The following is a 17,031-nucleotide window of genomic DNA, read 5'->3' as shown; positions in this document are numbered from 1 at the left end:
GTGTACGAGTTTTGTGTCCTCCCATTCGGTCTGTCACTAACTCCTCGAACCTTTTCCAAATGTACGGATGCCATTTTAGCTCCTTTGCGGGCTCAAGGTGTCCTACTGCTGAACTATCTGGATGACTGGCTCGTCTGCGCGCAGTCGAAGGAGCAGCTGGCACAGCACACAGTGATGGTTACAGACCATCTTCAGCGGCTGGGTCTGAAGGTCAATTCAGAGAAGAGCCGCCTCGTGCCAAGCCAACAGACCAAATTTGTGGGTCTGCACCTGGACTCAGTATCCATGGTAGCGACCTTATCGACACAAAGAGTTGCCTCGCTGGAGCGGTGTCTCTCCCTATTCAGGTTGGTAGAAACAATCAGCATTGAGCTGTGCCAGCGCATGCTGGGGCTGATGGCTGCCACCTCACAAGCCCTTCCCTTGGGCTTATTACACCAGAGACCTCTACAGGCCTGGTTCAATGCCTTTGCGTTACATCCGTGGAGAGACAAACACCGCAGGTTGACGGTATCCCGAACCTGCTGGGAAGCACTACGCTGGTGGATAGTTCCGTCAAACATCCGCCGGGGCGTTCGCCTGGGTCCCATCTTCCGGAGGGAAGTGGTTACGACCGATGCTTCCAACCAAGGTTGGGGAGCAGTTTGGAATGGCTCAGGGACCCGCAGAGTTTGGTCAGGACCCTGGAGGTCAGCCCACATCAAAGTTCTGGAACTCAGAGCAGTGGACCTCGCCCTCCGACACGTCTTGCCAGTGCTTCTAGACAAGCACGTGTTGGTGCGGTCGGACAACACCACGGTTGTGGCGTATATCAACTGCCAGGGCGGCCTACGAGCCCCCTGCCTACTGCTGAGAATCCTCCCTCGCGATGGCTTGGGTACACTGTTCCCATACCTTGATGGTTATTTTCTCTTTCAGGAAACCGGGGTTGCATCCGCAACCTATCGTTGAAAGGGAACGATTTGAAAGGGAACGATAGGTTGTGGATGCAACCCCGGTTCCCTGAAAGATAAAATAACCATCAACCCGCGAGGTCAGTCTGGAAGCCTTCTCGGCCCGAAGAGCAAAAGAGGAAGAGAGTCTCTGTGCGCTGTGTATAGTAAGCTCCCAGGTGGGCTGGCTTACATGGCAGCTTTGCTATAAAGCTCAGCCAATCCCTACTACCTGACGGCAATGTCCCATACGTTGATGGTTATTTTCTCTTTCAGGGAACTGGGGTTGCATCCGCAACCTATCGTTCTGTCTAATGCAGACCCCTAAACACTTTGTATGGTAACAATCTACCTCCCTTCATACATCACCATGGCAGCCATATCATTTGTGTGGCAGGTCTATTAATTAATCTTTGATAACAAAAGTTAGGGGGGCTTTGTAATGTAATTTAATCTTTGGTGTAAATGTGTCTTCAAACAATACAAGATAACATTTATAACAAATAAACAAAGTATGTTAATAATAATCTTGTAGAACTAGCACATTACTGCATTCATTTGATACACCCTAATTTATCTGTATTATTTAAAATCATGTTACTTGTTCAAAGCTACAGGCTAAATCGTTTCATAATATTGTATAATACATAGCTTTTGTTGTCTAGGGGAACCTTATCTTTTTATAAATTTCTAAATATGAATCTTATTAAAATGAAAGCCATTTAATCCACTGTGTTTATCTTTCTGAGTGTTTTAATTGTGATTCAGAGTTCTGGGAGATTCCTCTGTTTGTTTATAATTAGAAAAAAAATTATGATAATTGAAGTTCTTGGAAAATGTATCAGTTTGATTTCTTTGAGGATTCAGAAGAAGTGTGTTGGAAGTATGGTCGGGAGGGAGATTTACAGTTCAAATTCCTGTTCTCTCTATCACAGCCTATACTTTTTTCAATTATAGTGGATCTAATTATGTTAATTTGTTGCAAGCAAAAATATCCTAATGGCTTCTTCAAGTAACTGCAAATGAGTGCAACCCTTTTGTTCACAGAAATTTTCTCTCAACTTGATCTCTCCCTTCTTGTATGGTGACTCAATCTGTGGTGTACCAATGCAGTTTCTTAGTATACAGTAGTCAAACTACTGTAGATCTGTTTTTTTTTTTCACTCCAGAAATTAATTAGAATTTCATTTTAACTGACAAAATATAGACATGCTAATATTTTAATTTAAAGTTGCTTGCTATTTTACAAATGTTTTCAAACAAAACTGCCACAGTCAAATATTGTGCTTTGAAATAGTGCACCTAATACCAAATGTCCGTATTTATTTCTGTATGTTTTCTTTTCTTTTATTATATAAAATGTATTCTAGCAGTAGTAGCACACAGTATGTATTTTATTATTATTTTATTATCCAAAGCGACTTACAGAAAATTAAACAAAATATAAAAGGTATATAAATTACAGGCAACAAAAATGTAAAACAAACATATATATTGATGATATCAATCAAGCAATCAGTCTTTATTTTATATAGCGCCTTTCATAGTGGACCACCATCACAAAGCTCTTTACGAGACGAGAACAAGAAAAGTTATAAAATAAAGGAACATACAAAAAGATATAGATATGAATTTAAAGATTGAATAAGTGGGTTTTGAGAAGATGATGGAACACAGTTAAAGACTGAACAGTCCTGAGGATAACCTTTAGCTGGTTCCACCACAGGAGGACAAAGGAAGAGAAGGAGCAAGCACAGGAGGAAGGAGAGTGAAGAGAAGACATAACGTCAGCCACAAGAGGATGAGCGGAAAGGGCAAGCGGGAATATAAGGAGATACGAGGGATTGGAGATAGGAAAGAGCAGTATGATGAATAGAGCCATAGGCAAGAACAAGGGTCTTAAATCGGATTCGAGCAGAGGTAGGTAGCCAGTGGAAAATGCGAAGCAGAGGGTATCGTGTGAGTAGCGGGGTTGGGAAAATACCACACGAGCAGCAGAATTTTGAATAAATTGAAGAGGGTGAATAGCTTAATTTGTTGTTAATACAACATGCATCTTTCAGTATGCAGTGGTTTTATTATTGGTTAAACTATTTGACTTGTCACTATCATCCTTTAAATGTATTAAAAATGAAGTTGTTCTTCTTTAGTACTGTTAAAATATGTGTAGACAATATGTAAATACTAGTCATTTTAGAGTTGAAAGGGAATATCATCATTTTGTATTACAAATCACATATCAGAAATCAACCAATCACAGTGAAGTATTTGCCAAAATTCCAGCATATCTTATCCTGTGTACATTATACCGTGCATAGAACATCACACTTAATTCAAATTTTCCCAAATCAAATCAAATCAAAACAAAGAAAGACACGTACCTGGTACCTTTTGAAAATGGATTGTACTATTAAGTCTTTGTTTAAGTTCTGATGAATTAAATTCTTGACACTAGTTTCTCCAGCTTTTCTTTTGTTTTAATAAACAGTCTCACCATGAAACAGCACCTGTAAGCGTACACACATTACACTATGTAACACAATTTTTGTTCCTGGGTAGTAAGTGTTATTTCCTAATTGCTTATGCCTCAAAAGTATAGAAAATGGCTATTATTCCCCACAAACTTTGCTTTTGTGACCAGGACAGTGATATTTCAAAATATCACTATTTCCAATGGGAAAATGGGAAAATGTGTGTCTTTTCGTTCACATAAAGTCAGAAAAAAACAACATATGAATCCAAATTAACATGTATTTATACTAAAGTAACACAAAGATGACTACAAAAGATTTAGAAGTGAGTAGTTTTTCGAGATTTACAATTATACTGTATTTACATAGCCACATATCCATGTTCTATACTTTTGAGGCATAAACAATTAGGAAATAACACTTACTACCCAGGAACAACAAAAAAAAATTGTTACACAGTGTTATTTAGGGACTGTGGCAATTGATTTTGGACTGAACCATTTCATGGACGGTGGTGGTGGGGGTTAAGTTATGTTTTACAAAAAATAAAAATATTTTTTATTCTTAAACTATTCCTTACTATAATATTCATTAGTGTGATGTATAATAAGTTAATACATCACATGTACAATGTCTCTAATTGTATAAGAGATGTTATTTCACACAGTTTGAGCAGCCACAGTTTGGTCCTCCATCCACATTGACCTGGCTGTGTGGCATGGAGCATTGTCCTGCTGGAAAAACCAATCCTCAGAGTTGGGGAACATTGTTAGAGCAGAAGGAAGCAAGTTTTCTTCCAGGAGAACTAAGAGTACTTGGCTTGATTCATGCACCCTTCACAAAGACAAATTTGCCCGATTCCAGCCTTGCTGAAGCACCCCCAGATGAGTCCAATTTTCAGCTTTGCCCAACACCTTGTCGACTAATGGTTAGATGGAGACCTGAAGAGGCCTACAAGCCACAGTGTCTCGCACCCACTGTGAAATGTGGTGGAGGATTGGTGATTATCTGGAGGTGCTTCAGCAAGGTTGGAATCGGACAGATTTGGCATGAATCAAGCCAAGTACAAGGTTGTCCTGGAAGAAAACTTGCTTCCTTCTGCTCTGACAATGTTCCCCAACTCTGAGGATTGGTTTTTCCAGCAGGACAATGCTCCATGCCACACAGCCAGGTCAATCAAGGTGTGGATGGAGGACCACCAGATCAAGACCCTGTCATGGCCAGCCCAATCTCCAGACCTGAACCCCATTGAAAACCTTTGGAATGTGATCAAGAGGAAGATAGATGGTCACAAGCCATCAAACAAAGCAGAGCTGCTTGAATTTTTGCGCCAGGAGTGGCATAAAGTCACCTAAAATCAATGTGAAAGACTGGTGGAGAGCATGCCAAGACGCATGAAAGCTGTGCTTGAAAATCAGGGTTATTCCACCAAATATTGATTTCTGAATTCTTCCTAAGTTAAAACATTACTATTGTGTTGTTTAAAAATGAATATTAACTTATTTTCTTTGCATTATTCAAGGTCTGACAACACTGCATCTCTTTTGTTATTTTGACCAGTTGTCATTTTCTGCAAATAAATGCTCTAAATGACAATATTTTTATTTGGAATTTGGGAGAAATGTTGTCAGTAGCTTATAGAATAAAACAAAAATGTTCATTTTACCCAAACACATACCTATAAATAGTAAAACCAGAGAAACTGATAATTTTGCAGTGGTCTCTTAATTTTTTCCAGAGCTGTATATATGTATACTAAAGTAATACAAAGATGACTACAAAAGATTTAGAAGTGAGTAGTTTTTCGAGATTTATAATTATACTGTAAATACAGTATAATTGTAAATCTCGAAAAACTACTCACTTCTAAATCTTTTGTAGTCATCTTTGTATGACTTTATACACACACACACACACACACACACACACACACACACACACACACACACACACACACACACTTTAAAGTAAAAGTAAAGGTGCACAAAAGTATTTAGGACGTCCCTTAATCAGCTAAAATGCCATACGTGCATTGTATTTAAATCTTTTTTGTAATATATCTATCTATCTATATATCTATCTATATATATCTATATATATATATATATATATATATATATATATATATATATATATATATATATATAGATATATATATATAAAACTAATAAAAGGGCCCCGATTTGTCCAATACACAGGTAAAATTAGAATACTATGGAAGATAAAAAAAAACAAACACTAGCTGTGAAGGATGCCCTCTGTCAAGAGCTGCTGAGTGAGTGTGCCTCTAACGCTGACTATGAAAAACATATTACATTAGCCTTTTTCTTTCAACTGTATCACACAGTGTCAATAAAACATGCACTATGCAACTTAAGTACACAAAACAATGCTTGGTAAAACACATTTTTTGCATACCAGTACATATAACTATGAACAACTACATTTAACTTGTTTTAAATTTCAGTTTATAATGTAAGGGCTTAGATCCATTGATGATACAAAATTGGGTTCCAAAGTCTTGATAAATAAGTTCCAGGAGATACTATTGCTTTCACTGATTAATCCCGCACTTATCTCATACACACATGGGACAGGTAGGTCTTTTTGTTTCTTGAATAACTTGTATGTAATGTTCCACATTTTCAGTTTTTATAATTTCATTGTATCATTGTAACATGATTCTTATAATCTGTTTCTCCAGAATTCATTAAATCATCCCCAAGACCCTCTGAGAGTACAAAATGATCAATAGTGTACTTTTCTTCATAGGTATACAATATATAAAGTTTTCTTTATTAAAGGTACAACATGTTTAAGGTATATTAATTATCAGTTCAACAAGTTACTTGGTCAATGCCTTAAAACCAATGAAGATTTTAGCTACATGTTTGTCTTGGGGGTAGATTAAATATAATGCTAAGGCAATTTTTCAAATTTAAAGCGCAGCAACATGGAATGGGTTGTTTTATTTTAAGGAAGGGAATTGAATTTACAATGTCTCCGAATCACACTTTTTTTTTTTTGTTTTTTTTTAATTGAAATAATACCCTTCTAAGAGCTGTGACAGGGAGAGAGCTGGGAGACAGCTCCTGAGATCAGTTCAGAGTTACATGGCAGAGTAGCAGGTTGAGCTCTGGTGTTAGTGCACCGTGATAGCCTTAGCTTTGGTGCTACTTGGTTTTGCATTTTGTATACTTGCTTAATTTATTTAGTTTGGTTATATGCTACCAAGCACTCAGCTGCCATCTACCATCACCTGTGTCTGCTATTCCCACTGCTAGCCTTGACCGCAACGATACTCTTCCGCATTTGGTGGCAGGATTGGATCGCACCCCTGTGGCCGGGCAAATAGTGCTGTAAATAGTGTGGGTGTGGGAATGTAAGGTTGGCAGGGATGGGGTTAAATCTGTCCCTGCCAGCAATCACAGTTGTTGCCATTCCCCATTTAAGTCATTGATACTAATTGGGGAGTGGCCGCATGTGTAAAAGCAAGGAGAAATCCTTTGTTTAGGGAGTTGGTGTTTAATTGAGTGTCTGAGTAGGTAATTGTGTGTAACAGTGTTGCGTTTGAGGTAGTGAGGGTGAATGCCCAGCTTATGTCTTATTGTTTTCTTTTATTTTGTCCCCTGTGCCGTGTTTATTTATTCCAGTGTTGGTTTAATAAATGTGCACAACAGCTCTTTAACTGCAGCTTCTTGTCTCTTGAGTAAATTAACAAACTACCAGAAGAGTGAGAACAGGAGCAGTGGTTTCTGCAAGCTGAAGCAACTGTCATTTGCGAGACTTGCCTGGAATTTGGGCAAGACAGTGAAGATTGCCCATATGAAGACTCCGCTTTATGATTGCATATGCAAGGGATAAGGTGGAGTCCCTGGACTAGGGGCTCCACCTTAAAGCCCAAGACCAGCTGCCTACCTGAAAGCCAAAGATGGGCCCTCTGCCTCCCAAACCATCTGGAGCGGTGGTTTGGACACCCTAATGGAGGGCAAGCTCTGAGGTTGGTGCCTCACTTGTGGAGAGTTCGGCCACACTGCAGTGTGCTGGGTGAAGTTCCTGGAGGCAAGCAAATGAGGTGCTGTCTGCCTGAGAGCCAGAGAGAGAGGTGTTGCCTGCCAAAGTGCCAAAGAGGGAGGAGCCACTGCCATCTCCAGAGAAAAAGAAAGGGAGAGGAGCCGCTGCCATCTCCAGATCCAAAGAGGGAGGAGCCACTGCCATCTCCAGAGCTAAAGAAAGGGAGAGGAGTCACTGCCGTCTCCAGGCCAAAGAGGGAAGAGCTACTGCCATCTCCAGCACCCAGGAAGGATGAGACGTTACCAGTGCCCAAGAAGGGGGAGCTGTCCTGCTGTCTCCAGTGCCCAAAAAGAGGAGCTGTCCCACTGTCTCCAGCACCACAGGGAGAGGCTCCAATGTCTCCAGCACCAGAAGGAGAGGCCCCGATGTCTCCAGTACCTAAAGCAGATCGGCTACCCTCAGTGAGGGAAGTGTAATGGCTATGCCACCCTGGAGTGCCTTGTCCTGTGACCTGTGGCAGGCCTACCGGAGTGCCCCCTCTTGCAACCTGCGCTGCCTCGACCGGAGTGCCCTGTTTTGTGACTTGTGTTGCCTCAGCCGGTACCCCCTCCTGGGACCTGCATTGCAGCTGCCGGAGAACCCTACACCATGGCTTGCATTGTCGCTGTTGGAGAGCCTTGCACCATGACTTGCATTGTCGCTGTCGAAGAGCCTTGCCCCATGGCCTGCACTGTTGCTGCCGGGCTACCCTGCCTCTTTTCAAGACTCCAAGCCAGTCCGTGAGGGAGGAGCTGCTGTTGCGTTCACAGGAGGAGGAACTGGGGCCCCACCCCCAGATTTACATATGCTGCTGTGGAAAGTGTGGCAGCTTCTGAGTTAAGATCATGGATACATGCTAGAGTAGCAGGTTGTGGTCTGATCAGGATAGCCTTAGCTTGGGTACTGGTTTGTGTGATAATTTTGTTTATTTGTTTGTAGCTGAATAAAAGTCTGCTACCAAGGTCTCAACTGCAATTTCTTGTCTCCTGTGTCTGCTATTGCCTTGACAGAAATGCTACCCTTTCACAGGAGCACAAAAACAAGAGAAGGGAATAAAACACAAAAAATGAACATCCTGAATTGTCAAATGTTACTTGCAGTCACTCATCAACGAAGCGTTTGTAATTACATAACACGCATAATCCAATAGTGTATAGTAAAACATTTCTTACTTGGTATAACTTGGAACCAGAAAATTGTACCAGATAATACAGTGTGCTGGTTTACAGAGGTACTGTAAAATATAATACAGTACCTAAAAAAAGGTATAAATTATAAACTAGTTGAACACTGAACAGTAGGAGCACTGTCCAGGGTATCACATTCATTTCAATAGGGATTTGATCGGTACCCCAAAATTATGCTGACATAGAATTCCAATATGTACAGTGGCAAGATTAGACAGGGTTTACTGTGTATTTGGTAACTTTTTCTTTAAATGTTTGTGTTGTTTACACTTATACAGTATATAGTTGTTTTTAAGTTTTTAAGTATAGAATACAAATCAAAGGTTATGATAAGGTGGTATACTACACTGGTGAGATTACACTCAGAATATACTGTGGCCATCACAGTACCAAAAGCAGAGTAGAAATACTTAGTTTACTGCAGATGGCTTTACAGAAAGTATGTTATTTAACAAATCTATAGAGCAATCTATTTCAAAAATCTAAAACAGAGTCATTGATTTATGACAGTGGTAATGTTTTATACAACCTGATATTTACTCATCAATGCACATTTTACAGGCTTGAATCTCCAACACGGACCCTTACAATGGAGGCTCCAAAGGGGGTTGAAATTAATGCTGATGCAGGGGACTTCAAGGCAACCTGTCGAAAAGAGCTGCAGCTTGAGTCCACAGAGGGAGAGGTGAGCTTGTCAGGCACATCAATTGTTTATGTACAATTAACCTGATGATAAATTAGAATAGCCTTTTCTTTTTGGATATGGTATTTAACTTTTAAGTTTGTTGCTTGAGTATATGCAACTCATGTGGAAAAGGTAAAGCATACCACCATTACAATGACTAGTGGTAGCTGAAAGGCTCTATCCCCTATACCGATATAGGGGGATATACTACCCTATATAGATGGGATATACTATTGCTTTGCTTTTCAACTATGCAACAGAGCTTCAATCTTCTCCTCTGAAAATGGAAGACTAACATTTAGACTGCTGTGCTGATGATCCCTCCCCAGATTGTCAATCTCAAGTCTATGGATAGAGAACCAGTCATCACTGCCCTATTGGAGCCAGGAGCTGATTCAGTGATTTTTTTAACTATTTTTTTTTTTCTTGAATAATAAGTAATAGTAAAATGACTTGTGTATTTGGAAAACCAACCAAACTCATTACGAATATTTGTTTGTACTCATTGCTCGGCATGGGCCTACCAAACACTACACTTTTTCTAAAATGATTTATTTTTACATTTTAATGGAAAACAGATTATCTGGTGAGAGCCATGAGATATGGTCAGCAATTGATAAACATGACAATGTCAACTTTATGTTGAAAATTAATTTGTCCCTAAAACCCCTTCAATCAACTTTATATCTAATTAAGTTTACAACCTCTGGGATCTAACCAGGATTACGCCTACTGCTTACTCAACCGAAATTAGAATGGCTCAGCGCCAAAAGGTTAAGGGGTTTCTGTGATAGTTTCTTATATACAAATGTCTATAGACAACTCAGAAAAATCTGCATTCTTAAAAATGCACCTTAAAATAAATAAATAAATAAAGGGTCAAGTTCAACGACTGAAATGGAGATGAAGGTAAATTTCAGGTGTATGGACTGGCAGAAAGGGGGTTAAGTCCCACGCCTAGGACATACTTCTGAGCTAAAGACAGACACCTCAGCTGTGGGGTAACTTATTTTCATTGAAAATCATCAACCAGAAGGGATATGGCTTTCCCAAGTAACTGATTTAACCACTGCAATGTGCCAATTAGGCACTATAAACACAGTGACAAAGAATCTGTTTCCTACAGCAGTTTAGACCAACCCCATTAGTATTCAAAGGGTGTGATTTTCAAAAGGGAATTAATTATAACTCAATTGTTAATCAACAAATAGGCATGTAGCATTGATTTCGCATATTCAAGCGGTCATCATGCCAATTTCATTGTTAAGTAATCATGCTAAACTGCGAAAGTCTGTGACACCAGAGAGAGAGAGAGAGAGGGAGAGAGAGTGTGTGTACAGGACTATAGTTAATTTCTTATAGACTACCAAGATAATTCAATATTTGTAGTTATGAAAATATTTTAGATTTTTCTGTTTGTGGTTATCAATGAGATTTATTCACTTTTTTTTTTTTTATCATTTGTAACCTTACGGAACATTTGTTGTATTGCTAAAATTATTTGCACCCAGTGTAACGTTACTACCAAGAAATTATCAATGCAACTGTAACCTGAACTCTAGATGCATACGTTATAGGTAGGCTTGCTACTTTTCGATTTCAATCGGTAAAGCTTGTTAAACGTTGAATTCCCCAAAAATATGAGTTCTACTGAAATAAATTTGCTATTTTTTTTTTACTTAAAATAATCATTTTAAAAATAATCTCTAGTCTGTATAGTTTTTATACTTGCTCTCTGTCCTGTCTCCATTCCGCTCTGAATGGCTGGGGTCGTTGTCAGTCAACTCAGAGGTCCCTTAATAGGCTAGTGTAGTTTCACTCTCATTCGTTTAAATGACTGTCAGTCATCAAGACTGACTGTGCACTTTCATTTTCCAGTTACAGAGCTTGTCATTCACCTACTTTAAAATTAGCAGGTTAAGGTATAAGTAAGCTTATATATGGTGACAGTTACTAGTTTGATTTGAAAATGGAGCGCAGGAGGAAAACACTTAATGAGTATTGTGCACAATACCCTGATCAACTGAAGTCTCCGTGGCAGGACGAAGCGTCCAGGTGGGCGGAGCTCAGAATAATAAGTGCGAGTTAGCTCTGTTCAACTCTGTAATGTTTTGTTTTGTGTATATTATTTTTCTTGTAAATGTTTGCTATAAAAGTCTGTGTAATACACTTTTATATGCTGCGTTTTCTATGGTTTATTTGAGACAATTTGTCCATGAACTTTATCTTTACAAGGTATAGCTCTGCTGTGACCAAATGTTACTTCAATTAGGATGTTGGTAACCATGGTTTTGTTGCAGGTTGAATATGATAAAGGCATTTCAAACATTTCTCAATGGCATAAAAAGTCTGTTTTTTTTTTTGTTTTTTTTAAGCATAAAGGTCGATTTCACCCATGCTCTGCTTGAATTGAAAAATAAAAATCGAAAAAAAAAAAAAAACCTAACCCCAGTAAATTCTTTAAAAAATAAACATCGATATTAATCGTTGATTTGGCAAAAAAATAAAAATTGAATAGTAACAAGCCAATTCTATGATATTTGACCTCTACTGTAGGTTGTATTTGAATTACACAAATAAAAACCTAAAAGTAAATAATGAAATATTGGTATAGAAAACTGCATATTAGATATTACAGTAAAGTTTCCTTAGGTGATTGTGGATTTGCAATGCATCCTTGGCATTTAACATTTGTGTCTAATCAACACAAGAACTAAGAACAGGCATTCAAGGACACATAGATCCACTAGGAATGTGATCAAGATTATTGACATAAACATATTTGAAATGTTGTCAGACTCCCCCCACCCTTTATGTACAATGTACACTTTCACACGTTTGCTTACATATAAAATGTTCTTATAATACTGTATGTGTTCGGTGGTTACTTCTAATCATGCTGAGTTTATTTACCGTAAAACTTCAATTAAATGCCTCCAGCGTTTATTTACAATATTTGCCAGCAGACCCGGCGCTTATTTTAGACCGTCGATTATTTGAGACCGGTGTTTATATTAGATCACTAGCTTCATGCAGTCATTGAGAAGCTTCTAACAAAACAGCCTTGTAGCAACATGGTAACTCAATTTAAACATTCCAGCAACATTTAATTCTTTGTTAAAAGGTTGTGTGTCAATGGGAACCAAGTAACAGTTTTGTTTTATAACAACGTTACATTGTATTGTACACACTCAAGTATAAAACTAAAATATTATTACAGTCTTTTTTTATATATGCACTGGCTAACAAGGATATGGTATGCAAAACAAACAACTAAAAAACTACAAACTTCTAAAATGTTTTTAAAAATGAACAATAAAAGCAATAAGCATCATTATTTAAAATAATGTATTGTTGAATCTCAAACTTGTACATTGTTAATGCAACAAAATGTTACCATAAACCGAGAGGTTTGTATCGGGACTACTTTCAGCAAGCTAAAAATTATCAAAACTTTTAATAGCATAATAACTGCATTTAACAAATATGCATTACATGTAGGCCTACCTTAAATTACTTTTTTAATTTATTATTATTATTATTATTATTATTATTATTATTATTATTATTATTATTATTATTATTATTATTATTAATTAGCAGTTAACTAGCTGTAGAATTAGGGTGAGCCGCCTTCCACCATTTAATTAGAGAACTGTCATTTATTTACAATATTTGCCAGCAGCCCCAGCACGTACTGGAGACACGTGATTATTTGAGACCAAGCAATTATTTGAAGTTTTATAGTATCACAGACAGAGTGCCAGAGAGAATGCACGATCAGAGGAATTCACCGAACAATTATAAACAAATACACCCGGTGTTTAACAGAGAAAGCATGGTAAAAACTGTTTTTGGAATTCTACATTGTGAATTGCCAAATACTGTATTACAGTGCTTTGTTTTGCAATATTTTTCTCATGTTCTTTGTATAGTATACTTGCAGTACCACACATCAGTGTTGTGGAAACACTGATGTTGATTTACAATGCCCTGATGTAAATCAAACAACAATGTGGTATAAAAACTCCCTCTGAGGTACGAGATTTTTACATATCTGATGGACCTCTGGAACCAATTAAATTGGTTGTGACAGGTTTTACTGCACTTGCAAGCCAGAAAACAAAACAAAAATCATCCCTGGTAGGTAAATGAAAAAAAGCAGATTCAGCTTTCATGCATTTTAATAAATTTCCATTCTGATGTAAGTGTAAGATCTTACTGGGTATGTTTGCCATCTCTACAGTATATGCCTTGCAGCAATATCACAGACTTCAGGACATGGTTTAACTTTTATGCATGATAGTAAATGGTAATTTCTCTGATTCAACTCTAGAATGTGTGTTGATACCCCAACTAAATTCCAAAAAGTTAAGGGGTTCCATAACAATTCGCTAAACCTTTGTCAACCTTAGTCAATACAGGCAGTAGAAGCAGTCTAATTTGACTGAAAACCAAGAGTTGATGGGAAATCGTAAGTTTTATTTAATGTAATTGTGGCAGAGCAAAGCTCTGCCCTTTTAAATTGGCAGGGATGGGGTTAACTTCCCCTGCCTGCCTGGGTTTATTATGTTCAGGTGGCTGGGGTTGATTAGTTGATTAGGTTGATTAACGATCAATCAGCGCCCAGCCACCTGATATAAAAGGAGGCCTCAGCTTCTCATTTGAGAGGAGGGAGCTGAGGAAGCAGGTTGGTGTTTGTTTTGTGGTTTTTGAATTTTCTAAATCCAGTGAAGGCATTGCCCAGCCTGGAAACTTTATTTTTGTGAGTTTTGTTTTTGCTTTATTTGTGTTTGAGTATCTGTTATTTTGCCCTTGTGCACTTTATTTTTGTTTATTTATAATAAAATAGTTATTTTTTTGAACTGCAGACTGTCTCTGGGCCTCTATCCACTCGCCAGCCTGCCACAGTATCCCCAGAGCCAGTGAGGGGTGAGGAGCTGCCGTCGCTCCGGGAGCCCGAGAGGGAGGATTTATTTTTTTTTTTTGAGAAAAAAAAAAAATGGGAAAGAAGAGCAGACAGCGGAAAAGGACAGGAGGGAAGCAGCAGCTGAAGAAATGTAAGCTGCTGCAGCCACCGCTGGAGGACCTCGGCCAGCCTCTTCCCCTGGTGTTCCTGGTGTGGGAAGGAGGACCAGGAGGTTCTGCCCAGCCGCGTGTCACCGGCAGACTGGTGTGGCCGCCTGTAAGGAGGGAACAGCCACAACTGGGCAGGATGCCCCGCACAACCAGGCCCAGGAAGAAGTGCAGTCAGGATACCCCTGAACCAGGCCCAGGACCTGGTCCAGTATCTTCCCAAAAGGGTATTTTGAGTTTCCTCGACTGCGACAGTACCCGCATGTAGACATCACCACTTGTCACAACACCGTAACATAGTGCACCCGGGCTTGGGGCACATAGTAAAAAATGGTGGTTAAATGGGAAACATCAAACACCATCAACATTTTTTTGTTTCTTTTTAGGTAGTTTTTACACTATGCAAAGGATAATTCTAGTCCAGGTTGAATTTCCCAAATTGTTTTAGGGTTGGGATCTGTATGGTATGTATATTGTATCGCCGGGCCCGACTTTCTGGCGTGAATATCTTAGGCACCATAATAGCTAGGCTTATTTGAAAGTACACAGTTACAGCTTTCCTTCAGTGCCCTTTCCTAATTTCACCTGTCTATCATCATTGACTCCCAATTTAAACCCAGTCACAGCTCAGTTCTTTCTATTGTTTTGCTTTTTCCCTCCTCCTTTCATATGCCGCATGCCTCTAAGTCGGTCCCCTCTGGGGAGATAGTGACTCTCACTTCCCCAACCTGGAGTTCCAGTAACTCTGCAGGTTCTTCATGTGGTCAGAGGGGACCATTGGACACACTATTCTTTCGCAGCTCATGCGCTATATATCTTGCCTCAAGAAAGAAGGCTCTTTCTTACTTCTTCCTTTACCCTCCTGGGACGTGGCCTTCTTACTCTTAGTGATCGAATCCCATAACTAACACTAATTTGTGTTCGTTCAGATTCTTTTCTTCCTTACGTCAAGGCTTCGTATGAGCCATTCCGTCCTCTGAGGGTCAAACCTGGTCACTAACTGGGACCTAGTCACGATGCTGAGCCTATAATTACTCTCTGGGAAGTCAGAGGACTCTGCCTTTTCAGGGGACCAGAGGCCATTAAGGTTTTCTTCGACTTCATAGGGAAGGCTCTCTCGGTTGAAGTCCGGCCCGTCCTTTTCTCTCTCCCTTGTCCAGAGGCCGAGCATCCAATCCTGAGTTGCAAAAAAAACTCACTCCCTCTCGCAGCCCTGGTTCCTGCCCCGGGAATGCCTGTTCATGCAGAATCCAGTGTAAGAAAATTGGTACTTCTGTATTTCTTTTTTTTTTCCAGCACTCTGCTAGCCAGCCCACTCTTTCATCCAGTCTTCTTCTCATTTTCAGAAAAACTTTTAGTTGAGACTCCATAGTGTCTTTCATTTCCAGTAAACTCAAAATATGTTTCTTTGTGCAGTGTGTCATAGTGACATTGTATGTTATAATCTTTCATAATTACAACCGTTGCACTGCAAATCAGACATATTGCCTTGCTGTCAAAATTATTAATTGAACAAATAATCATCTGACTAACGATTTTGGAATCTTCTGTGATCCACCTCCACCTTTTGCTTCCATGACATCTACTCCTTTTTGGCTACTGATTTAAAATTTTACACAAAGTAAAATAAATAACCTTTCCTTTGCTATCCTACTCAAAATAATCTGTGCTGTCTGCGTTAGGAAACGGATCCTGTGTGCTATTTAATTGGCTATTTTACTAGTGTGAGCTGTGATTGGCTTAACCCTTTCAGGACCAAGCATTTTTCAATGGGTTGCTCCCCCCCCCAGGACCAGAAGCTTTTTGGCTGTAGTTGACTGTCTTGCTATAAAAATTCACTAAAATATATTTTTTTACAGTGTCCTTTTTTCAGAACACTCTTGGGAACATTACAAACTTTTTGCTTTTTTTTCAATACAATATTTTGTTATTGTTTTTTTTTTTTTTTTTTTTTTTTATTAAGTTAAATCATTTTAATATGTATTCTGCTTAGAGATACATTTATAAAAATGCATTATTCTTATGCATTATTATAAGAAATGCATTACGTCTAAGAATACAAGTACTTAATAAGAAGAGGTCCTACTCATGTAGTATGTTCATGAATGTTGTAAAACCATATTCATGGTATATATATATATATATATATATATATATATATATATATATATATATATATATATATATATATATATATATATATATATAAAATACATGAGCCAGAATAAATGTTCTAATATAATTATGTTCTAATATAAGCCAAATACATCAAACTTCTGCTGTTGTCTCAGGCTGGTACTGTAAACTGTTTCTGCCCTTTAGACACTAAATATCCCTCTCAGTGACATCACATGAAAAAAACTATCATGAAGTGAACGTCAGTCCCTCTCCTATCCATTGATATGTGTTTCAAGCCTGTATTGCAAAGTATGGTGGCCCTGTAAGTCTAAAAAACAAAGTTATTTTTTATCGTGTTTGCACATTCACAGTCCTAGAAGCCCACTTCAGTATGATCGTGTTAACATGATCCCGGTCCTCTAAGGGTTAATGGGAATGTCACTCACACAGTAGTGAGTAACGTCTTCAGGTGGGGTTTTTAAAAAATCCCTCTTGTTACAATTCTTCGA

General features: G+C 38.6%; 1 protein-coding gene across 2 annotated transcripts in view; it reads left to right on the top strand.

Moving 5' to 3' along the window:
* Positions 1–17,031, top strand: part of LOC121297248 (zeta-sarcoglycan-like) — a 108,272-nt gene that overhangs the window by 88,650 nt on the left and 2,591 nt on the right. For both annotated transcript variants that reach the window (XM_041223562.1, XM_041223477.1), the window contains one exon: positions 9,205–9,328. In XM_041223562.1, coding sequence (XP_041079496.1) covers positions 9,205–9,328 — 124 coding nt within the window. The remainder of the gene's footprint in view (positions 1–9,204; positions 9,329–17,031) is intronic.

Source organism: Polyodon spathula, chromosome 1 (assembly GCF_017654505.1).
Source record: "Polyodon spathula isolate WHYD16114869_AA chromosome 1, ASM1765450v1, whole genome shotgun sequence".
Lineage (NCBI taxonomy): Eukaryota > Metazoa > Chordata > Actinopteri > Acipenseriformes > Polyodontidae > Polyodon > Polyodon spathula.
This window is presented reverse-complemented; position numbering and strand designations above follow the sequence as displayed.